The 25,760-nt window shown below is 43.8% G+C and overlaps 1 protein-coding gene and 1 non-coding gene across 2 annotated transcripts; one reads left to right on the top strand and one right to left on the bottom strand.

Moving 5' to 3' along the window:
* Positions 1-485: 485 nt before the first annotated feature.
* LOC145049330 (uncharacterized) lies at positions 486-4,766 on the bottom strand. The gene is made up of 3 exons (XM_078997753.1): positions 3,048-4,766; positions 1,741-2,927; positions 486-948 (listed from the first exon to the last, which is right to left on the bottom strand). The coding sequence occupies exons 1-3, from the start codon at positions 4,764-4,766 to the stop codon at positions 486-488; spliced, it is 3,369 nt and encodes a 1,122-aa protein (XP_078853879.1).
* Positions 4,767-5,295: 529 nt separating this feature from the next.
* On the top strand, positions 5,296-5,402 carry LOC145055838 (small nucleolar RNA R71). Its single transcript, XR_013685388.1, has one exon. It is a non-coding gene; the product is annotated as a small nucleolar RNA R71 (small nucleolar RNA).
* The last annotated feature ends 20,358 nt before the right edge of the window (positions 5,403-25,760 follow it).

Below are 25,760 nucleotides of genomic sequence, written 5' to 3'. Positions count from 1 at the left end.
AATTGACTAGATCTTGAAGAACTCTTGAGAGATGGCTAAGAGAAGATGCTCGGCGAGTGTGGGGGGGGGTTGAAATGTTGAATAAAAGTAGTTTTTACAGATTAGAATTTACTGAGTTTTAACCGTCTACTCGCCGAGTATAATGGATCTACTCGCCGAGTAGACACGCGTGTCATGCATTTTTGGCTGTACACGAACATTTACTCGCCGAGTATATCCGCTGTACTCGCCGAGTAGATGTCACAGGTTGAAAAATTTTAAGTTTTTGCCAATGCTACTTTGTGAATTTCTTTATTTTAGCCTTTCCACCCCACACTTTCAGTAGAGCTTGTCCTCAAGCACTTAGAGAAACAGAATGAATGAAGAGAAATGAAAAAAAACAATGCGAAAAATAAAGAAAGGGAAAGAAAATGAAAACGTGAAACTCGGGTTGCCTCCCGAGAAGCGCTTCTTTTGATGGAGTCATTAGCTGGACTCCGCCCCTTCTATGTTTTTGCAATTCCGCACAGCAGGAGCTCCTCCATTCCTTCATTGCGGGGGACTCCTTCTTCATATTTCTTCACTCGATGGCCATTGACTTTAAATGGCGTGCCATCTCTTGAGATCAATTCAATAGCCCCATGAGGAAACACCATCTTAACCACAAATGGACCATCCCACCTTGATTTGAGTTTTCCCGAGAAAAGTTTTAGACGGGAATTGAAGAGTAGTACTTTTTGGCCTTCATGGATGTCTTTGCTTTTGATTCTTTGGTCATGCCATCTCTTGGTCTTTTCTTTATAGAGCCACGAACTAGAATAGGCCTCATTTCGGAGTTCTTCAAGGGCATTCATTTGCATTAAACGGTTGGTCTTCAATTCTTCCATGTCAAAGTTGCATCTTTTTAGCGCCCAATATGCCTTGTGCTCGATTTCAACCGGTAAATGGCATTGCTTTCCATAAACTAACCTATATGGTGTAGTACCAATAGGTGTTTTGAAAGCGGTACGAAACGCCCATAGCGCGTCATCCAATTTATCCGACCATTCCTTGCGATTGCTTCCCAGCGACTTCTCCAAGATACGCTTCAAAGCTCGATTGGTAACTTCCGTTTGCCCACTCGTTTGCGGGTGGTATGATGTGGAGAACTTATGGGTCACCCCATATTTCTTGAGCACCTTGTCCAATTGATCATTGGCAAAGTGTGTGCCACGGTCACTAATTAGGGCCTTTGGAACACCAAACCGGGAGAATAGTCTTTTCAAGAACCGTACCACTACCCGTCCGTCATTTGTAGGTAAAGCCTGTGCCTCCGCCCATTTTGACACATAATCCACAGCCACGTGGATGTACTTGTTTCCTTTGGATGTGGGGAATGGCCCCATGAAGTCTATGCCCCACACGTCGAACACCTCGCACACTTGAATGCTATGTTGAGGCATTTCATTACGGGAGGAAATGTTTCCCACCCTTTGGCAAGCATCGCATTCTTTGACATATTGGGCTGCATCTTTGAAGATTGTAGGCCAATAGAACCCAATGTCAAAGATCTTCTTTGCGGTATAGTGTGGTCCATGATGTCCTCCCGTGGGCCCGCTATGGCAGTGCTCTAGTATTTTTCGACTCTCCTTTCCGAACACACATCTTCGTATAATTCCATCCGCGCAGCTTCGGAAGAGGTATGGATCATCCCAAAAGTAATATTTGATCTCCGAAAAGAATTTCTTCTTTTGCTGACTACTATAATCCTTCGGGACGTACTTGGTAGCTAAATAGTTAGCTATATCCGCGAACCATGGCTCTTCTCCCACGGACACCATAATGTATTCATCCGGAAAGTCGTCTCCATCCTTATCTTCTTGCAATGCTGGGTTCTCGAGCCTAGATAAATGATCGGCCGCTACGTTCTCCATTCCTTTCTTATCTCGTATCTCTATATCGAATTCTTGAAGAAGCAGCACCCATCGTATTAGTCTTGGCTTGGCATCCTGTTTGGAAAACAAATACTTGATAGCCGAGTGGTCAGTAAAAACAGTGGTTTTAGATAAAACCAAATAAGGGCGAAATTTATCAAAAGCGTAAACTACGGCTAACAGTTCTTTTTCAGTAGTGGTATAATTCTCTTGGGCAGGATTCAAGGTCTTGCTTGCATAATAAATGGGTTGAAAATGCTTATCAACCCTTTGTCCAAGGACCGCTCCTAGTGCATAGTCACTAGCATCACACATGATTTCGAAGGGTAAATCCCAATTTGGGGCTATAATGATTGGGGCATTAGTTAATTTTTCTTTTAAAAGGTCAAATGCCTCTAAACACTCTTTAGTGAAATTAAAGGGTGCATCTTTTAATAATAATTGTGTTAGAGGTTTCGTAATTTTGGAAAAATCTTTAATAAAACGCCGGTAAAAACCTGCGTGTCCCAAAAAACTTCTAATGCCCTTCACATTAGTTGGTGGGGGTAATTTAGCAATGGTGTCTATCTTTGCCCGATCCACCTCAATTCCTTTTTGAGAGACTTTATGTCCCAATACTATACCCTCTTTGACCATGAAATGACACTTTTCCCAATTTAGGACCAAGTCGGTTTTCTCACATCTAGCAAGCATCGAGTCAAGATTTGTGAGGCAGTCATTGAAAGAAGATCCGAAGACAGAAAAGTCATCCATAAAGACCTCCATGAATTTTTCCACCATATCATGGAATATGGCGGTCATGCACCTTTGAAATGTCGCAGGTGCATTGCATAGTCCAAATGGCATGCGTCTATAGGCGAAGGTCCCACTGGGGCATGTAAAGGTGGTCTTTTCTTGGTCCATTGGGTCTATGGGTATTTGGAAATACCCGGAAAACCCATCTAAGAAGCAATAGTAGCTATGGCCCGATAGTCTTTCTAACATTTGGTCTATGAAAGGAAGGGGAAAATGGTCTTTGCGAGTGGCATCGTTTAGCTTGCGATAATCGATGCACACTCGCCAACCGGTTACCGTTCGTGTTGGAATTAACTCGTTCTTGTCGTTGGTAATGACCGTCATTCCTCCTTTTTTGGGCACCACCTGGACCGGACTCACCCATGGGCTATCGGAGATGGAATAGATGATTCCTGCATCCAAAAGCTTGACCACCTCCTTTTTGACGACTTCTTGCATGTTCGGGTTTAATCTTCTTTGATGCTGCACCACCGGCCTGGCTCCTTCTTCTAAGTTGATTTTGTGAGAGCAGTAGGATGGACTTATTCCCTTTATGTCGGAGATGCTCCATGCGATGGCTCTTTTCCTCGTCTTTAACACCCGTACAAGCTCTTCCTTTTCCGTCTTGGAGAGATCTGCGGCTATAATCACTGGCTTCTGATTTCCTTCTTCCAGGAAGGCGTATTCCAGATGGTCCGGCAGTGTTTTGAGCTCCAATTTATTCTGCATAGTGGCAGACTCGCCGAGTGCAGGTGTGGTACTCGGCGAGTTGATGGCAGTATTCGCGACTGCTGACATTTCTTTAGGTGAACTCGGCGAGTAGATCGAGTCTACTCGGCGAGTAGGGTTTTCAGCTTGGTTTTTTAGTTCTTCATACTCTGCTTCCTCCAATAGTCTTTCAATCTCTATTAAATCTTTTTCTGGGTCAAATACTTCTTCCAAAGCTGCAAACTTGCTGGAATTTTCAGGTATGTCTTCTTCCCATAACTCGTCAAGCATGTCGATTGAGAACGCCGTGTCGTCACTAGTCCTTGAGTATTTCATGGCTTGGTCTACCCCGAATGTTACTGAGTCGTCCCCAACTCGCAATGTGAGCTTTGAATCTCTCATATCTACGATGGTGCTAGCGGTGTTGAGGAAGGGTCTTCCAAGGATGATTGGTACTTGCGGATCCGCCTCCATGTCGAGAATGATGAAGTCAGCTGGGAAGACAAATTTGTCTACTTTCACTAATAAATCTTCACATATGCCTCTTGGGAAAGTAACCGTCTTGTTTGCCAAATGAATTGCCATTCGAATTGGCCTTGGCTCCGGGAGGTCCAACTTTTTGAAGAACGAGTACGGCATAAGGTTCACACTCGCTCCAGAATCAGCTAAAGCATGAATTGCTGCCAAGTTGCCAAATTGGCAAGGTAGAGTTAAGCTCCCCGGATCACCCTTCTTCTTTGGTAATTTGTTTAGCATGGCGGCGGAGCAATTCTCATTCAATACTACTTTCTGCACCTCTTCCATCTTTCTTCTATTAGTAAGGAGTTCCTTAAGGAATTTTGCATACTTGGGCATTTGCATAACGGCTTCAATGAAAGGAATGTTTATTTGAAGAGTTTTAATATGATCAAGGAACTTCTGAAATTCCTCTTCCTGCTTCTCCTTCTTGGCTCGGGCTGGGTATGGCATTGGAGGCTGGTATGGTTTCAAGGGTGGCTGATCATTAGTTTTTTTAGATGTACTCGCCGAGTCCATCGGTTCTACTCGGCGAGTAGGGCTCTCAGATTGTGAATGTTGGTTTTCAACTTGTACTTCCGTTTCTTCCTTCTGTGAGTCCTTGTTCGCTTCAGTTCGAATGGGGGTCAAGGGAGTAATAATCTTCCCACTTCTTGTGGTAACAATATTCACTTGCGCGCCTCGTGGGTTGTTCTCTGTTTTGCTAGGAAGCTCTCCCGGTGACCTTTGGTTTAGTTGTTGAGCGAGTTGCCCAAGCTGAGTTTCTATATTATGGATGGATGCTTGCTGGTTCCTGAGCATTGTTCTTGTTTCTTGGATAGCAGCATCGTGGTCACTGTGTCTTTTCTCGGAAGCAGCCACAAATTTAGTTAGCATATCTTCCAAGCTTGGCTTCTTCTCTTGCACCGGCTCCTCCTTTTGGTAAAAGCCTCTTCCTTTTTGTCTATACTTCTCCTCCTTGGCCTTCTTGTACTCTTCGTAAGGCAGCCACTCCTTCTTTTGTTTTCACCAGTCTTCATCATACCGGTCACCGCTCGAATAGCATACTTGTGCCTTTTTGTTGCCGTGCTCATCTAAATCACAATCCCTAGTGAGGTGAGGTCCATTGCAGTTTTCACAACCCACCCGTATGGCATGGATAGTTTGATCCATTTTGTCCATTCTCCTATCCATGGTTTTTAACATGGCCATGACCGCGGATAAATCTTCAGTAGCAGCGTACGCGGCTCCCCTCGTGACATCATTCCTAGGGTTGTGGTATTCTCTAGAGTGTTTAGAGAATTCTTCAATTAATTCTTTAATCACCGGGGGTGGCTTCTTTGTAAGTGGGCCTTGTGAGTCTAGCAACTGCCGGGTTGTGACATTAACTCCATCATAAAAGATGGAAACTTCTTGCTGGCTGTTTAGATCATGGTGTGGGCAATTTCGTAGTAAACTTTTGTACCTCTCCCATGCTTCATATAAAGATTCTCCAGCTTGTTGTTCAAAGTTTGCAATGGCCTTCTTGAGTTTGGCTATTTTGGATGGTGGGCAAAAGTGATCTATAAATTCTTCCTTCATTTTGGCCCAAGTAGTGACTGACCCGGGAGGAAGTGATTTGAGCCAGTCTTTAGCAACACCCTTGAAGGTTACCGGAAGCATCCGAAGTAGTTGAGTTTCGCGGGTTACATTTGGAATGTTGAAATAGTCAGCAACATCATTTACTTCATCCAAATGTTTGTAGGCATCTTCATGATCTTTCCCATAGAAAGGTATTTCCTTAAGCGCAGCTAGGATATGACCTTTTAGTTCGAAGGTAGCAGTTGCAGGAATTGCGGGTTGCACAAGTCCCGGGCCATGGTCGTCGCGCATCCTCTTCTTCCATTCCCCCATGGGAATTTCATCAATGTTAGCCATAGTGAATGCTAACTCTTCCTCCGATCCGGTTTCTTGTTCGTACGTTGCCTCCTCTTCTTCCTCGGTCTCGTATCCAATATCTTCTTGGATTGGCTCCTCAATTGTCAAGGAAGCGCTAGAAGCTCCTGATTTACTGCTCTTCTTTTTCCCAAAAACAGTCTTCAAGTTGGACAATGGTGATTTCTTTGGTGTGCTTGAACTCTCCACGTCCTTCCCTTTGTTTCTTTTCAATTCGGATTTGGGATCTTCAAACGGAGGTACCAGTGGTGTGTTTGCTCCTCTGGTCATGAGAGTCCTGAAATTAATCAAATAAAAAAAACGTAAAAAGAACAAAAAGATTGTAAAAGAAAAGAAAAAAAATTGCTGGATAAACTGCTACTCGCCGAGTAGGTGCGAATGCACTCGGCGAGTATCAGTGATATTTCAAAAAAAAATTTTAGTTTTAACTTAACTAAAACAGATACTAAAACCTAATTACTGGATACTAAATTGCAATAAATGAACTTTGTGCAAGTAAACTCACACAAAGGATCGAAAAAATTAGGAATTAGCTTAATTATTTAGAACCGTTCCCCGGCAACGGCGCCAAAAACTTGATGTGTGTAAATTCAATTAGTTTTATCCCTACTTTTTATTAATAATTTGAGCACACAAAGGCAGTGAACCTGTCTTTAAGTGGTATAGATTGATAAGTAAGGTATCGAACTCAGGGAACGGAAATTAAACTAATAGCTAATTTTAACTAAAACAAATAATAAAAGTAAATGGTTTTTTCTCTAGTTTTGCAAGACTAGAAACTTAAACAAATTAAATTTAACTAATTAACTAAAGCAACAACTATTCACCAAATTTGATAAAGATGTTTCTATTTAGGTTCAACCAATTCACTCCTATGGTTATTTAAGTTAAGGTAGATTAATTGCTATTGGTTACCAATGATAGTAGTTAGGTTCATGTTCATTACTCCTAACCCTTAGACAATCAACTAATTTAAGCGTTGATCAAGTGTTTAAACTAATTAATTCCCTAGATTAATTATTTGGATTAAATAAGATTTGTAATGGTTAATTAAGTTATTAATTCAATTAACCTCTTGTTGATGGTTTCTCAAACAAGCTCACATATTAATCTTCCTATTTTCTTATTAATCTTAGTTTCATAATCATTACTTCTAAGCATATATTTTAGCATTCACATAGACATATGAGGTTAACAATTAAGTGATGTTCATGCAACCTAATTGCCTTCCAATTAACAGAAGATAGTAGTGATTAATACATAAGGTTCTTTAACAAACTTAATTTAATAAATTACCAATAGACAATTAAACAAGAATCAATAATTAAACCATAGGAGTTCTTTGGTATTCCCCAAACTGAAACAAAAACGAGTTTAGCTCATAGTTGCAGTAGAAACAAGCATAAAAACAAAGTTTATGAAAGCAAACATGTTTAATTCCTAAGTCTAAGTGGTAGAATTAACCTAATTGCTTGAATTCTTCCAACTCTTGAAGCCTAGGGTTCCTTAGCGCCTTCTGAACCTTTTAGTCGCAGCTCTCCCTTCAAAACTTGCCAGGAATGCCTTCTTATGGAATAAGGATTCGTCTTTTATAGATATCCTCAAACAGAGGGTACTCGGCGAGTAGCAGAATAAACTCGCCGAGTAGGTCAATACTTATCCGTCTCTAGATCAGCAGTCGTACATATCTCCTGGCATCTCATCGCGTACTCGCCGAGTAATGACGACCTACTCGCCGAGTAAGTCTCTCTTTCCATTCTTTAACCTTCACTTGCTTTCCCTTTTCTCCTTTTTGCCTCCAAGCATATCTTTTGGACTGAAAACACAATTCAAAGCATTTTAAGTACCTTTTTTCCATATTATTCTCATAACTAACCAAAAATAACCAAGAATATATATTAAATAATTAGCTAATTATGCACATATCAGCCGGCAAGGCAAGGCAGAGGCTCCGGTGGTGAGGAGTCGGGCATTTCAGCTGACTACCGAGGAGGCACGTGCTGCACCCGATGTGGTGACAAGTATGATTCTTTCCCTCTACTTTATTTTATGATGCTATGATGTTGATATGTGCTCTGTGTGTATATGTATGCATTAGGATCGTTCCATGTGAACGACATCCCAGTTCAGGTGTTGTTTGACTCGGGTGCCTCCCGATCATTTGTTTCCCTTGCGCTTAGCAAGAAGTTTCCTGAGTCTTCAGGCATATTGGATTTCCTTTTAGAGGTAGAGATTGCTGATGATCGATCGGTGCGAGCATCGATGGTGTTTCGGGATTGCGTATTGTGATTGTTTGAGCAGCGCTACTTGGTAGACTTGGTTCCCATTCCGTTGCGCGGGAACAAGGTGATTATAGGCATGGATTAGTTGAGCCCTAATGGGGCGGTGATAGACTGCGCACAACAGCTAGTGCGAGTCAGGATCCGAGGTGGGGGAGAGTTAGTGATTCATGGTGAGAGGCCACATTGCGGACCCACTGTATGTTCAGTAGCGTGGGCTAGATGCTATCTTCAGCAGGGATGCACAGTATATGTCGCATTTGTGATGGATACCCGGGAGGCGGGTAAGGCGACAGTGAGCGAGGTTCTGGTGGTTCGAGATTTCGCAGATGTTTTCCCAGAAGAGCTTCCTGGGATACCTCCAGAGCGACAGGTGGAGTTCAGGATTGACCTCGTTCCTGGTGCGACTCCGATAGCCAAGGCACCGTATCGGTTGGCTCCTCCCGAGATGCAGGAGTTGTGTACGCAGCTTCAGGAGCAACTAGACAAGGGATTTATTCGTCCGAGGAGTTCACCTTGGGGAGCCCCGATCCTGTTTGTGAAGAAGAAGGATGGGTCGCACCGGATGTGCATAGACTATCGGGAGCTGAATATGGTAACGGTGAAGAACCGTTACCCACTCCCGAGGATTGATGATCTCTTTGACCAGCTTCAGGGAGTGTCTTGGTTTTCCAAGATCGATTTGTGTTCAGGATACCATCAGATGAGGGTCAGAGAGGAGGATGCGCAGAAGACCGCGTTTCGGACGCGCTATGGCCATTATGAGTTCGTGGTGATGCCGTTTGGGCTCACCAATGCTCCTGCCGCGTTCATGGACCTCATGAACCACGTATGCAGACTGATGCTGGATCGGTCTATGATAGTTTTCATTGACGACATCTTGGTTTATTCCAAGACACAGGAGGAGCATGAGGAGCATCTGAGAGAGGTATTGGAGACCATGAGGAGGGAGAGCTTGTATGCCAAGTTCTCCAAGTGTGAGTTTTGGCTGTGCGAGGTGCAATTTCTCGGACACCTTGTCAACCAGAACGGGATTCTGGTCGATCCGGCCAAGGTCGAGGCCGTGATGAGGTGGGAGGTTTCGAAGTCTCCATCTAAGATTCAGAGTTTCCTAGGATTGGCAGGCTACTATCGGAGATTCATTCAGGATTTCTCTAAGATAGTCGTACCCCTGACGCGGCTGACGAAGAAAGCCGTAGTCTTTCAGTGGGGACCCGAGCAACAGGTTGCGTTTGAGACGCTGAGACAAGATTGTGCGAGGCGCCAATCTTAGCCCTGCCAGAGGGCATAGAGGATTTTGTGGTTGACTGTGACGCGTCCATTTCATGGTTGGGCGCGGTACTGATGCAGAAGGGGGTATGTCATTGCCCACGCTTCGAGGCAGCTCAAGCCTCACGAGGCGAACTACCCGACGCATGATTTGGAGTTGGGGGCGATGGTTTTTGCCCTCATGATTTGGCGGCATTACCTCTATGGGGTTCGATGTACCATCTACACGGACCACAAGAGTTTGAGGTACCTCATGGATCAGCCGAATTTGAACATGAGGCAGCGTCGGTGGTTGGACATGGTGAAGGATTATGATTGCGAGATCCTCTACCACCCGAGGAAGGACAACGTGGTGGCCGATGCGCTTAGCCACAAGGCGGCGCCGATCAGGGATATTTGCATGAGAATGACCGTAGTGACTCCCCTGTTGGAGCAAATTCGGGAGGCTCAACAGGAGGCTATCAAGGAGGAGCATCGGAAGAGCGAGCGTGTGGTGGATTAAGTTTCCTCCTTCGATTATAATAGCCGAGGACTATTGACACTAGACCGTAGGGTGTGGGTGCTGTATCACGGAGGCGTGCGCCAGATCTTGATGGAAGAGGCGCATAAATCCCGATTCTTTATTCATCCAGGGGCGACGAAGATGTATAGGGATCTTCGTCTAGATTATTGGTGGCCCTGCATGAAGTGGGATGTGGCCTGGTACGTCGAGCGGTGCTTGACCTGCAGGAAGGTCAAGGCCGAACATCAGAGGCCGCATGGTAAGATGCAACCATTGGATATTCCACTGTGGAAATGGGAAGATATCACGATGGATTTTATCACGAAGCTTCCCAGGACTGCGCGTGGAGTAGATTCGATTTGGGTCATCGTGGATCGATTGACCAAGAGCGCCCATTTTATTCCGATCCAGGAGAGCATCTCGGCCATCAAGCTGGTCGATATCTACATCAGGGAGATAGTAGCGCGACACGGGGTGCCAGTGTCAGTGATATCAGATCGAGATGTGCGGTTCACTTCCAGGTTTTGGTAGAGGTTTCATGACAAGTTGGGCACTCGGTTACATTTTAGCACCGCCTTCCACCCGCAGACAGATGGTCAGAGCGAGCGGACCATCCAGACTCTGGAGGATATGTTGTGGGCGTGCGTGCTAAACTTTGGTGGTAGCTGGGATACTTATCTTCCCTTGGCTGAGTTCTCGTACAACATCAGCTACCACGCGAGTATCGACCGCCCTCCATTCGAGATGTTGTACGGACGAAGGTGTAGGACCCCGATATGCTGGGGAGAGGTTGGTTAGAGGGTCATGGGGAGCACCGAATTGGTGCTCAAGACTACCAAGAGGATTCAGTAGGTTCGAAGCAGGCTTCAGACCGCACAAAGTCGGTAGAAAAGTTACGCCGACAAGCGTCGATCCGATCTGGAGTTCCAGGTTGGGGATATGGTTCTCCTGAAGGTGTCGCCTTGGAAGGGCGTCATTCGATTCAGGAAGCAGGGAAAGTTAGGCCTGAGGTCTATTGGGTTGTTCAGGGTTGTATCCCGGGTGGGCAAGGTGGCGTATAGGCTGGATCTGCCAGTCGAGCTCAGCCATATCCACATCACTTTCCATGTTTCTCAGCTGCGGAAGTGCCTAGTGGACGATTCAGCGGTAGTGCCATTAGAGGATATACAAGTTGATGACTGCCTGAATTATATTGAGCGTCCAGTCGCAATCCTCGATAGGAAGTCGAAGGATTTGAGGAACAAGCGAGTGGAACTCGTGAAGGTGCAATGGCAGCACCGGAAGGGATCGGAGTGGACTTGGGAGCCGGTGGAAGAGATGATGGAGCATTACCCCGAGCTGTTTCAGGATCGAGCATTAGACTTCGAGGATGAAGTCTAAAATAAGTGGTGGAGATTTGTAGCACCTGGTTCCTGGTATGTAAGATTCATCTAAGTATTTTGTATTATTGGCCTTGGACTCGGTGAGTTGGAGGCCCCACTCGCTGAGTAGAGACGAGACTTGGGACGCGGTTAAGTTGGCGACTCGGTGAGTCCGCGCTGTCTGATGAAACCCTAATTTCCAAGGGTTTGCACACTATTTAAACGACCATTTGCGCCCCAACTCTGCCCCCTTCACCCTCAGAAGCTCTCCATACATTCTAGCCATTGTTTTTGTGAGTTTGAGGATTTTTAGTGTGTTTCCTAGAAGATTTTGGGAAGGAAGAGGAGTAGATTAAGAGGAAGGGAAGGAAGCCAAGCATCTTTGTGTTCTCTCAGTAATTTCTTGGAGGTGTAACTCGTTTTCCCTCTGTTTCTATGCTTATTACTCCATTAAAGTCCTTTTTGAACCATGTCCCAAGCTTGGTTGTGCATTATTGGTTGATTCAAGTTGTTAGCCTTTAGATCTAAACCCTATTTAGTCCTTGGAGCTTGGATCTACTGCCTTTATGGAGTCATATTGCACACAAGCCCTAGATCTACCCCTTTTGGTGCACTTTGAGCCTTAGAACCTTTATTGGTGATGATCTACACATAAAGTTGGAAACTTTACGTGTAAACCAGGTCCTAGGAGCCCAGATCTATGAATGGCATGGACTGGATTCGAGCAAAATCGTGTATATGGCTTTTGCATGAAGCAAACTCGGTGAGTCGCTCATCTGACTCGGTGAGTCTGGTCGCGAGTCTCCGAGTTTGTCCCCTTTTCGTTGTGGCGAGTTGAGTAGTGAGTCCTGGGTGGAATCGGTGAGTTGGTAGCCGAACTCACCCATGAAGGAACTCGGCGAGTCAACGCCCTGACTCGACGAGTTCAAGGCAATCTTCTTAGATCAAGAACAGACTCGGCGAGTTATTCATACAACTCGGCGAGTCACAACATGAATTGTTCATCGGATGAAAATGAACTCGGCAAGGTATTCATACAACTCGGCGAGTAGGATGAAGGACTTGGATATCAGTTTAGAAGGAGAACTTGTCGAGTCAACGCCCAACTCGACGAGTAGAGACGGGTTGCAGGACAATTGGTTGGATAAGGACTCGGCGAGTTGGGAAGCCAACTCGGCGAATCAGGTCCACTGAAAGATGACTCTGGCTTTGACTTTTTAACTTGATCTAGGGTAAAATGGTCAATTTACCCGAGGGTCAGTTAGCGGTGTTTGATTGAGTGTTTTGTGGGAATTATAGTCGGAGGATTTCTGGAGCAGGAGCAGCAGCAGACAGTGAATTCCCACACAGACCAGCAGCTATTTCAAGGTGAGTTTCCTTCCAGTAGGAACGGGTCTAAGGCACCAAGGCCGACCCCGTGTAGACGAGATGTTAGCACTAGAGTGTGGGCCGAGCCCGTATCTCTTGGTTTAGTTAAGTATGATATATGTGTCAGTATGATAGAGTTGTATACTTGTTGTCTGTGTGATACTTGTATATTATGAGTTAGCGGTTGAGTGTGGGCAAGGCCCATATCTCTCCGAGAGTGGAGTGTGGGCTAGGCCCGTATCTCCCAGATAGTAGAGTGTGGGCGAGGCCCGTATCTCCCGGCTAGCGAAGTGTGGGCAGGGCCCGTATCTCCCGACTAGCGAAGTGTGGGCAGGGCCCGTATCTTCACGAGTGTGGGCGAGGCCCGTAACTCCTAGCTGAATGTTGTATGTTATATGCTTGCATGGTATGAGGTATTATGGGGGAACTCACTAAGCTTTGTGCTTACAGTTTACAGTTTTGGTTTCAGGTACCTCTTCATCGAAGGGAAGGAGCTGGCGCGGTAGCGGCACATCATGCACACACACTGGTTTTTGCATTTATGAGATTTCTCTGGGATTTATACTCTGATATTTCGATTGGTTGTATGATTTTGCTTTTAGGCATGGGTTACGTTTTGATGTGGTTTGATCAAACAATGTTTTTAATTATTAATGTTTTCTAAAGTAATGTTTAAAAATGAAATTTTTGGATGTGAAAATTGGGTCGTTACAGATATTGTCAGGAAGAGAGAATCGATTATGAAGAGACCTTCGCTCCAGTTGCAAGATTAGAGTCTGTTCATATCTTTCTTGCATATGCAGCTCACAAGAACTTTGAAGTCTATCAGATGGACGTCAAATGTGCCTTCCTCAACGGTGAACTTGAAGAAACCATATATGTTGAGCAACCGTCAGACTTCGTGAACGAGAAGTATCCAGATCATTGTTATGTCCTTGACAAAGCTGTATATGGCCTCAAACATGCTCCCAGAGCATGGTATGAAACTCTCACTCGTTTCTTAAAAATGTCTAAATTCAAACAAGGTTCGGTTGACCCAACCTTCTTTCGTAAGCGAGAAGGTAACCACCTTATGATAGTCCAAATTTATGTTGATGACATCATCTTTGACTCCACGAATCCTAGCTTAACAGCTAAATTCAGAAAGTTGATGGAAACTAAATTTGAGATGAGCTCAATGGGTCCAATTGACTTCTTTCTTAGATTAAACATTCGACAGGGACCCGAAGACATTTTTATTAATCAGGAGGCATACACCAAGACTTTATTAGCTAAATTTGGGATGATGGGAGACTCCAAAGTGAAAGTGCCTATGGCCTTTGGAACTAAGCTTACACCCTCATTGGAGAAACCAACAACTGATGTGACACTCTATCGACAAATGATTGGGTCTTTGATGTATCTTACGGCCAGTAGACCTGACATCATGTTTTCAGTCTGTTACTGTGCAAGATTTCAAGCCAACCCGCGCGAACCTCATTTACAAGCAGTGAAAAACATATTTTGCTATCTGAAGCGAACCTCCTCTCCCGGTTTGTGGTATCCAGCCAACTCAGGATTCTTTGTTCAAGCATTATCTGATGCTGACTTAGGTGGCTATGGATTAGATCGTAAAAGCACAACTGAAGGATGTCAATTTCTAGATGGTAAATTGGTTAGTTGGCAATCAAAGAAACAAACTTGCGTTACTCTATCCATCGCAGAAGCTGAATACAATGCTGCAGCATCCTGCACTTCTCAAGTCGTATGGATACAAAGTCAACTTAGGGATTACAGGCTAAACATGAAGAAAATACCACTATATTGCGACTCTGAAAGCGCAATTAGGATTTGTCACAACCCAGTGCCACATTCGAAGACGAAACATATAGCACTGAGGTACCATTTCATCAAGGATCACGTTGAAGATGGTTACATAGAAATTCACTTCGTCAGAACGACTGATCAACTGGCAGAGATATTCACAAAGGCCTTACCTGAAGCTAGCTTCAATAAGATTCTACAAGGCCTAGGAATGATGCAATCTGAATCTGTACCAAAATCGCCTTCGCTTTCATAAAGGTAACAAGCGAAATAGAGCAAACTGAAATGAACCGAACGTTCGGTCTATTTCGGGTTCGGTCCTTCTGAACTCGTTCGCTTCTTTTTGTTGACAAGGCATTTTAATTGTATTCTTTTGTAAACTTTTTCATTCCTTCTTTTCCACATATAAAATTCCAAAAATATTTTTCTCTTTTATTCTCATAAAAATACTTATCAAATCAAAAAATATTTTTCTCTTTCATTCAATTGGTCAATTCTCACAAAATACAAAAATAATTTTTTTTATATCTAACGTTTTTTTTTGTCTAAGTGTGTTTCTCGATGGCAAAGCTAAGGCAGATAAATGGTTTATTAGTTAGGAGTCCCTAGAAGCATGTTGTTGTATGTTGACTAAAGCCTCGTAAGATTTTTGGGTGAAGCCTTAATAACATGATATATACCAATCATGTTTTCCCAGTCCTGGCTGTCAAATTCACTCTAATCTTGAGCTACCTAACTCTACTCACATTGAGTTTAGAGTTTTCTGCTTGGTCCTTCTTTTCTTTAAAGCAGAGGTACATTCGCTTCTTATACCATCTTCATCACTTTTCTCCATTATACTTCGTTTCACCAATATAACCCCTGAGACTCTCAGCATTAACCACTGAGGTTTATGGTTATACAAAATCTGCGTTCATGATCTTAGTTTCATGTCACTATGTACTAAGTGAAACCCAAAGCTCAACACCACTAATGAATTGACAGTGAATTCTAATATTCAAGATCTTACTTGTTACCAAATGAAATCTTTTTTTCCTTTTGAGTGATCTTTATGAGTTTGTCTTAAACTAAGGCTTCTCTTACCCAAAAGATCCAATTTATTTTTATTTGAGATTTCCTTACTTCCTTTCGTCACTATAAAGTTTATCTTACCTACTTGTTCAACAGATCCCAATGATCTCACAAGTACTTCATTCAGTTTCGGTCTTATGTCAAGTATCGAAATTATGAATTGAAGCGAAAGCCACCCATTATAACCTTCAAAAGACGCCTTTCAATACTTCTCAACAAGTTATTGATCGTTATTTAATGGGAAACCAAGCAAGCACTTTAATGTCTCTCTTGACTTTGAAGGACGTGATTTCTGCCAAGAATCCATTGTTTTATGTCTACTTAAGACATCACAGATTATCCCTTAAATTTTGCTTTATTTCTTTATCATTTACACCCTATGCACGAAATTTTTTAATTTTCCAAACTCTAGTTCTTTTATGACTGTTCAATAAAGCGCTATAGGCTACGGAGATTCAAACGACGTTTGGGATAAAGTGAAAGCTGACTCAGCGGCTATCCAAACGGTTTGGCGATTTGAAAAAGTGCATTTTATGGAATGGTGTGTAAAAAGGAAACGTCCTTTCTCTTTCCTGCGTCATCTCTGGCATGCCAACTGTTCACCCATCAAGTCAAGCGCTATTTTTGAGATAATCCAAGATCTCAACCGGATTTTTCTCTCTCTTCCTTGTACGTATAAAAGGAATTGGAATGGTACTCTCTCAACTTTTATCACTTACCAATTTCTCTCAAAGAACACTGGCGATTCTTGCAACTGTTCATCATCTTCTCTAAGCTACTACAATGGCAGACTCTTCATCTATTCATGATACTTTAGTTCGTCAACCACTTCTCACAATCAAACCCCAACCGAACCTGATCATCGATCTCACCCTGTTTATCTATGAGCCATACATGATGTATGTTGTTGAGTGTCTCAAATACTCACCTCTCATCGACGCGCTGACTAAAGTCGAAGTTGTTCCAATGTCCTGCCTGTCGCTTGTCTACTCTACTCCCTACTACGACAAGGTTAATGAAAGGATTCACTTCGAACTCCACAATGAGATGACCTCTATCTCCAAGCATCGATTTTGTGCCCTAATTGGTCTTTCACAAGAACAATCTCTAGTAAATCCTGACTCCATCACCACTGGTCAATTATTTTCCATGTTTTATCAGATGGGGTATACCAAAACCCTATCCACCATCACAAAGTTCAAGAAGTCCTGCCTTCCTCCTGAATGGAATGGCCTTTTCACGTTGCTGTTCAAGGGACTTTCTGAGCGAAGCGCTGGCTCAGATGGTGCGAGCAAGTCTTTCATAACTGTGCTGTATGGGCTGTACCATGGGATCGATCTAGATTATGGGTCTATTATCTGGCAGCAGTTGGTTCAAAGCTTGGTCTCTTCATCCAGGCATTCTGAGATCTCATGTGGGCGCTTTTGGTCGATCAGCACCAACTGGGCAATGGACCACCTTCGTGTTCCAATAATGGTAGATTCTCTGCTCTCATCCATTGCTACCTTTCACACTACAAAAATCATTGTCACATATCCACCCAGGTACTCCTTTATTGGATCCATTCCTGAAGCAATGCTCGGTCGTATCTCTGCGTTGAGTAACGTTCTACAACAGTACAGGAAGCGTCCATCGTCTGGTCCAAGGGAGCTTACGCCAGCCATGATTCGCTCTATTAAAGAGGCTGACAAGGCAGCCAAAAGGGGGAAGACGCCTGATACACAGAAGGAAGGACCTGTCATTAAACCAACTAAAGGGCAAACCCCCAAGAAGCAAAAGTCTGATAAGGCTGCAACTTCTTAGACTTAACCGAAGAAGCAGAAGAAGCCTCCTAGGAGGCTTATACTTTAATCTACAAGTGATTCAGATACAGGTGATACTCCGCCTCGCTCCCCTACCCCAGAAATTCCAGTTCGCTCTAATCCTCCTTTACCTCCACCTATAACCATCCCAGTATCCATCCCTCCTATATTTCCTATTCCAGCCACTCAACCATCTACTACAATTCCCATCCATCCTCCCATTCTCACAGATACCACTACTACCACTACTACCACAGGAACTCAGTTTACTGCTCCCAATCCACCAGTAACCAAACCACCTGTCACAATCGACCCTCTAGCTACTTCAAAACCCTTATCACCCACTCAATCTACCGAAACAACCCATATTCTATGCGGTGAGGACTTGGAATTTGATTCCACGAATTTCAGTCCTTACCGTGTGCAAAGCGATGATGATGACGATGAGTATGTCATAAAGCGACATCTCAAGGCGGTAAATGAAAAGCTTGATCAAATGCTTTCATCCTCTTCCTCCGGCGCTTATTTTAAAGCTGCATTGAAGGCCTTGTTCTCCTCTGTTGTAACAGAACACAGTGCCACATTATCTGCTGCAGCCAAAGCAATTGAAGCCTCTACTTCACAGTGTCAACAAGCCTCTCTTGCTGTTGATGCTTCTACTAAGGAGTGCAAGGAAGCGACCGCAAAAGTCGATAAACTAGTCTCTGAAGCTCACCAATTTTTAGATTCCTTGCAGGCTGCTGCTGCAAAGAACGCTCAAACTGTCAACGCTTCAGTGGAGAACCTTCAACGGTCTCTTCAATCTGAACGATCAGACCTTGAAGCTGCTCGACAGGCCATTGAAGCTGCCAACGAAACTCTACACGCTAACGTCAACGACCGATTGACTCAGCTGGAGGCGGAGTTAGCTTTAAAGTATCGTATTATGTATGAGCTAAACAGACGCACCTCACAGCTCAAATTGCAAACCCACAAGCTAGGTACTGCTAATGCTGAGGTTAATGACCTAAAGTCAGAAAGGGAGGTCATTAGGAGTTCTGCTGCTGATGTTCACTCCATCCTCCTTCATCTCATTGAGGCTCACGATCCGATCATTACCATAACCATTAGGCGTCATCTGGCAGACAAGCTCAGATCGGCATTGGACATCCTTAGTTGTATCGAGGGTGTTCCGATGACTGGGGTCCAACCGAAACAAGGGGGAGAGAATGTGACAACTCAACCTCCTTCTGGACCGAAATCATCTACTGAACCGAAGGGTAATGAAGCCTCGGTCATCAACAAAGAGAAAAAGTAGAAGAAAATTGGCGAGGAAGACACATACAATGAGGATGATTTCTATGCTGAGAATCCCAAGAATCCCTTCCAGAAGGTAAAGACCTCTGAAAAGGAAATGGAAGAAAGTTTCAAGAAACAACGAGCAGAGCTAGAGCAGAAGTGAAAGGAAGCGGAGCTCCTAGAGAAGAATAAGTCCATGTTTCGTGTCTGGACTATAGACTCGCTTCAAAGATGTGCAATCGATGAGCCAAGCATTCTCTGGCTTGAGCCGGTAATGTCCTTTGGAGTTTGCTCAACCTCAGTACCTAACATGGAGTTCCAAGAAAATTACCACTGTCAAGGTTATGAAGCCCTATTCAGCGGGGAAGTTTATTAATCTCAAATTCAGGGTGACTCGAGGAATCGAAGGCTCAGTCTACCACTTTACCCTTGCTGATCTACCAAACCTTAATACCCATGACTGGATACTCCGCAACAACATTCTTCTATCAAATCCTTAGGAGTACCAGCCAATAATTGATCATGTCAAGCGTATGCTTGTATGCTACATTCACAAGGTAGCAAACATGGACCAGGAGATTGCCTTTGTCATTCACAAGCAAACGACGATAAAGACTATGGGCAGAGCAGGCAACGTCAACACTATGGTCAAGGGGAAGATAGATTCAAAGTACCACACCGTTATATTTATCCGAGGCGAAGGTCAGAAATGCCTGTTCGCTCTCGTTGACAAAAACCTCTTCTCTACGTCTTGCCTGGAACATATCTTGGAAATCATTCAGAGGTGCGATCAAAACAATGCTGCTGATAAGAAATTATTTACTGACATGCTGAGATGGTACATACAGTTTAGACAGACATTTCTCGCAATAATTCCTCGTCTGTTTAAAGTGATAAAGACAGTGAAGCCAACTCAGAAGAAATGATCTCTCGCCTCATTTGACGCAAAATGGGAGATTGTTGGGTCTATTAGATTACGTCATGGGCTCGATCCTTAGCCCAGTTTTGATTGTCGGTATTGGGCCTGTCCAACCGTGCATGTTTTTGTACTAGGGTTTAGTATATAAGCTGCATGCATGCAGTCTTAGTAAGGATCACTTTTATTGTTTATTTTCTCAGAGTTTTGTAAACCCTAGCTCGCCTCTACAGCGGAAGTTCTTCATCGAGCTCTACTGAGGCGTGACTTTATTTCAAATAATAAGCATACATTTGATTCTATTTTGTGTTCATTCTCTTACTGTTTTTTTGATTGTTTAATTTTCATAGTCATACATGTGAAAGATCTTTTCGATCAAGAGATTAGTTCTCATCATGTTCATTTGTTGTACTCTAAAAACCCATTGACATGTATTGCAGGGGGGAAATACCTGTAAATAATACTGTTGATAAATGAGAGCTATGGACTTAGCACATGTTGAATAAACCTTGGCAGCTATGGACTTAGGGCCCATTGTATAAACCCCGGTGACGAGGTGACTTTGTGTCTATTCCTTAGGATGAATCCTTAGGAAGGAATAATAGTTGATTCATAGGGTAAACCCTTAAGAAATAAATAAGATAATGGGGTTAGGGTAATTCGGTTGATTGATTGATGTTTATGCATATTAAATTATGTATTGTGGGTTGAAAACCCTATATGCTCACCAGGCTTCCAAGCCTGAACCACTCAGCTGTTTATATTACAGGTAGAGGACCCGAGCATAGTCGGATGATGATGATGAGTGATTTTGGATTATAGGCTAGTAGTTATAAATAACTGTTGTAAGGCTTATAATGTCTTGTTTGTGCTTTTGATCTGTATCAGAACATGAAATCCCGAGGTTTTGATATAAAAGGAAATGATATATTTCTTAAAGAAAGGTTTTGACAAACTTTTATCATATTTTGTTTTGCGGACCAATTCCACAACATCTTTTATATAGATTTCTCTGATTTGATTTAAAAAAGCATAAATTAAATCGATCTTTTCTGGCCGAGAAATTAGGGGATGTCACATCGACAGGAAGTCGAAGGATCTGAGGAACAAGAAGGTGGAACTAGTGAAGGTGCAATGGCAGCACCGGAAGGGCTCGGAGTGGACTTGGGAGACGGTGGATGAGATGATGGAGCATTACCCAGAACTTTTTCAGGAATGAGCAGTAGACTTCGAGGACGAAGTCTGAAATAAGTGAGGGAGATTTGTAGCACTCGGTTCCTGGTATGTAATTTATTTTGTTGAATTTTTCATTTTTGGCCTGGGACTCGGCAAGTTGAAGGCCCAACCCGTCGAGTAGGAGTCAGATTGGACACGGGACTTAAGTGATGGACTCGTCGAGCCGACGGCCAGATTCGACGAGTAGGCTCTGACTGGACAAAACCCTAATCTAAGGGTTTGCACCCTATTTAATCATCTCTTTCAGCCTCCACACGCCCTATTGCTCCTAAAGACCCTCCATAGCAAACCCTAGCCGAGTGTGTGAAGATCTAAAGGAATTTGTGGTGATTTTGGTGGTTTTGTTCAGAAGGAAGAAGGAAGAGCATAGAAGGATCAAGAGGAAACTAAAGGATTCGAGTTTGGTTCATCATTTGGAGTCTTTGAAAGGTATAAAGTATGTACCTTGCCTACTTGTTTGTTAGATCCCTTTTTGGGGAGGATTTAGGGCTTTTAAGCCATATTTGGTGACCAACCATGATTTGCAAACATGGTTGGGGGTCAAGACTTTGGATCTAGCACTTGGGGAGAGTCACAAGGTAGATTCGGGTTGCTTTTGCACCCCAGGAAGGCCCGATGCAACAAAAGAGCCATTTTAGAGCCTTTTGGCTCAAAAGTCCCATGCATGCATGTACAGTTCATAACTTTACGTGCTAGAACGAGCTTAGGGGCTTGGATCTATCATTTAGACAAGTGTTGTACATCAGAAATCGACTCGGCAAGTCCGTTCTTGGGACTCGACGAGTCCAAGGCTTTGAGTCCCGTATCTGTTGAGGGTCAAAGAACTCAGTTGGGTGTTAGAAGGGTTGTAGCAGGATAGAAAGAGTGACCTATCGCATTGGACTTATTTTTAGACCTGGAGTTCATGGGACTCGACGAGTGCTAGACATACTCGGCGAGTCCAAGGCAATCTTCTTATTTTTGAAAATGAACTCAACGAGTTGTTCACACAACTCGGCGAGTCAAGGTCAGGACTTGGTCATCAGATGAATGTGAACTCGAGGAGTTGTTCATATGACTCGGCGAGTCGGATGAAGGTTCATTGATGTTCGTAATGAAGGAGAACCCGTCGAGTCGTTGCCAAACTTGACGAGTCGAGTCGTGGATAAGGACGAGTAAAGGGTGGGGACTCGACGATTTGACGGCCCAACTCGGCGAGTCGGGTCAACTGGAAGTTGACTTTGACTTGGACTTGGTTTGGGGTAAAATAGTCATTTTACCCTAAGAGTAGATATTAGATTCTGACTGAGTGTTTTGTGGGGATTGTAGCCGGAGGATTTTCGGAGCAGTAGCAGACAGATGTTTCCCGTACAGATTATCAGCAGCTACTCGTACGAGGTGAGTTACCTTCCAGTAGGGGTGGGTCTAAGGCCACAATGTCGGCCCACCAAAGAGGGTTATTTAGAAGATGATTGTCTTTGTGATAAATATCTTGGTCTGGTTATGTGCTTTGGTCATGATTTTTATCTGTATGATATGTTATGTGTATAATAGGGATTAGTTTCCCTGACAGTGGTCCTTAGGACCAAAGGGTAAGTCAGTACTCGGGTATCCCTGACTATATGTTTATATCTTGTTGTATGCTAGTGTTATGGGGTGGAATAGTCCCCAATTACCGGTTGAAAGATACCGATGACAGTTACCGGTTGAAAGATACCGATGATGATTACCGGTTGAAAGATACCGATGATGATTACCGGTTGAAAGATATCGATGATAGTTACTGGTTGAAAGATACCGATGATATTGTATGGTATGTGGTATGATGGGGGAACTCACTAAGCTTTGTGCTTACGGTTTCGGTTTTGGTTTCAGGTACCTCTTCGTCTAAGGGGAAGGAGCCGGCGGTGTAGCATAACATCACACACACACATGATTTCGCATCGGACTTTCAGAGATTGTACTATGATTTTCATTATTTTTGATGTCATGGTTTGGGACACAACATTATGATTTTGTAACGTGTTGCTTTATTGAGAGTGTTATGGTAAAATATTTTAAAAATTATTAATTTAAAAATGAAATTTTCGGGCTTGAATTTTGGGATGTTACATCTCAGCTATCCGAATTTCTCGTGTCTACCGAAGCTTAACAGCAACATACCGAAGTCCCTAGTCCTACTCTATCTGATGATGTGTCACTCAATACTTCCATCTCGCCGGTTGAGTGTAAGATCCCGGAATTCAGGATTCAACCATTTAACCCTTCATCTTTTCCAAGTTGTCATATTAGGTCCCTTTGTGTTAAGTACTAAGCTTGTGAGTACGTTGGGTGTACAAGGAGTAGCTGCGCGTACTCACGTGCTTATTTTGTACGCGGTTTCATTCGGGTACGCTGGGCGTACCTAAGGTTACGCCGGACGTATCGGCCTAGATTCAAAACCCTAATATGACTTGAGGGTTATAAAAGGAATGAGATGGTCTTGTCCCTCAGCCACCATCTTTCAGAAAGAAACCCTAAGAGAGTATTTCCTTCGTTTTTTACTTGGGTGTGAGTGTTCTAAGCTTCAAAGTGCCATTTCAAGGTGGTGAAAGAGAAGATGAGACCATTGTGGAAGCTAGAAGTTGGTGGACAAGTGTAGATCTGAGGACTACAAAGGTTGGAGCTTCTTCCTGAGGTAAAAAGTTTAGATCTTGCCTTATAGTTTGTGTGGTGTGCTTCTTGGACCAATTTCTAGGGTTTTTGTTCCCAAGATGGAGACTTTATGTGCAAATAGTCTCCATTCGACTAGATCTATCATATTCCAGGACTATATGAGTTGTATGTTCATAAAAATGCAATCTTGGACGTGAATGTTGAGCCATGCATGAGATCTAGACTTTTGGGCGAGAAAGGAAAGGTGTTAGAAGGTGTGGGGAACCTTTATAGCCATGCAAAGGCTTAAAGGTTTCGACTTTATGGATTAAGAGGTATTAGAATGGACAGATCTGAAATGTGAGGTTATGTCTTAACCGTTTAAGACATTAAAATGAGGGAGTAAGAAACTAGGATGTACGCTGGGCGTAATCCTTGTACGCGCCGCGTAGTGGGTCGCGTCCCCCGTTTCTGGAGTGCAAGGGTAGGCCCCGCGTGCAGGGGCTGGTACGCCCCGTGTACTAATTGCTGTTGACTTTTGTTGACTTTTAGGGTTTTGGTCAACATGTGGACTTTTGAGTCAGGGGAGGGTAAAATGGTCTTTTACCCTTCTGCGGGATAGTGGAAAGGGGTGTAGCATAGCCTTGAAATCCGTGAATGATTGGAGTGATTATTTGTTGTGATTAGGCGAGGCTAGGTCGTCGTTTCGAGATTCAGAGATATCGAGCACGTGAGATTCTACACATCATATGACGTGAGTCTTCTCACTATACTGTACCTGGAAGGGTACCTATGTGTGACCGGAAGGTCTGGTATGCTATGAGATATATGCATTGCATGCTATGAGTTGTTTCTTTCGTATGCGCTATGTATGTGATATGTATGCTATGTTTGATATGGGCCGAAAGGCATTATGATATGGGCCGGAGGGCATTATGATGTGGACCGGAAGGTCAGGGAGTTATGGACCGGAAGGTCAAGACGGGTAGGACCGGAAGGTTTACCGGGTTGGGACGGAAGTCCTCTAAGACACATGGACCGGAAGGTCATGTGGAGTATGGCCTGGAAAGGCGTATGTTTGTAAGTGGTATTTTGGGGGAACTCGCTAAGCTTCTTGCTTACAGTGTTTATGTGTAATGTGTTTCAGGTACTGGTGAGGACCGTGGGAAGGCGCCGACATGACTCGTACACACACACGCAGGCGGATTTGGATATGATTGATCTTGGGGTTGATATATTTTGTATTACCACTATGTTACATTGGATTTTATCGTTGTCTTAAATGAAATTATGCTTTAAAGAAATGAAAAATCGTTTCGAAAATTTACGTTGTTACAAGTTGGTATCAAAGCCTTGGTTTGAGGGATTCGGATGCACCTTCGGGCGTAATTGAACTCAAACTAAGGATTTGAGGAAAATTCCAAACAATAAAAACTAATTTTTCTAAAAAGCAAGAGATTTTGAGACAACCAGAACGGAGCAGTGTGTACGGTCAGCCAGTGCCCGAACGGTGAACCCCCCAAAATGCCCTTACGTATGTGTTATGAGATATGATATGTTATATTATGCATGCTAGAGCTGGCTAGGTATTTATATTAGGACTAGAGTTGCCTGATTTTGTGATGCCTTAGCCTAGGAAGGAATGTGCTGATATGTGATGCTTGTGAGCAAGTAGGTAGCAGTGAGGGGCCGATGAGAGGTCTACCGAAGGGTAGCCTATGCTAGTGATATAGAGTACTTGTGATCTGGGATCCAAGGATGAAGACTTAGGGTGAATACCGATGCGGTGTAGGCGGTAGTATAAGGGCCTGTACTACCGAAGACACCGGAGCAGTGCGCACTCTAAGTAAGAATCCTTAGGGTACTAAGGAACAAGTAGAGTCGAGATATCAAGTGTGAGCATGCTTGAATGAGTCTTTGATATTATTATGTTATATTTCAGAGACATCATGGTTGGGACACGCCACAGACCTGAGGCGAGCGATGTGAGTGACGAGGAGCTTCGTCAGATGATCCACGATGAGGTGGCTACGACGATCAGAGCTGAGATTCCGGAGATGTTTGGGTCTATCAAGACCACACTGATGGAGACTTTTAATGAGTGGTATGCCACGGTGACTGAGGCTGCAGCCGTGGCTGCTGCCAGGCCTCAGGGAGGTGACTCGTTGTTGTTCCGAGAGTTCAGCAACACGAAGCCACCCGAGTTTGATGGGACGCTGGATCTGATCGTTGTGATGAGATGGATTGCTGACATTGAGGGATGCTTCTATACATGTTCATGTCCAGAGCATCTAAGTGTACGGTTCACTTTGAACCAGCTTCGCTTGGGAGCGAAGGACTGGTGGAAGTTCGTGACAACGAGCTTCACTCTTGCAAAGAATTCAGTGGTGACCTGGGAGAGGTTCACCACCATGTTCAGAGCCGAGTATGTTCCCCCGGTGGAGAGGGAACGATTGGT

Source organism: Lactuca serriola, chromosome 5 (genome assembly GCF_051521515.1).
Source record: "Lactuca serriola cultivar US96UC23 chromosome 5, Lser_US96UC23_V15, whole genome shotgun sequence".
In the NCBI taxonomy this organism is placed as follows: domain Eukaryota; kingdom Viridiplantae; phylum Streptophyta; class Magnoliopsida; order Asterales; family Asteraceae; genus Lactuca; species Lactuca serriola.
Note: the sequence above shows the minus strand (reverse complement) of the source record. Positions and strands in the feature narration are given on the sequence as shown.

Coding starts and splice junctions, on each gene's coding strand:
- LOC145049330 (XM_078997753.1), bottom strand. CDS start 4,766: ATGCTAACTAAATTTGTGGCTGCTTCCGAGAAAAGACACAGTGACCAC. Junction 2,928..3,047: donor CCATCTCCGATAGCCCATGG/GTGAGTCCGGTC, acceptor GATTATCGCAAG/CTAAACGATGCCACTCGCAA. Junction 949..1,740: donor GCTAACTATTTAGCTACCAA/GTACGTCCCGAA, acceptor TACACCATATAG/GTTAGTTTATGGAAAGCAAT.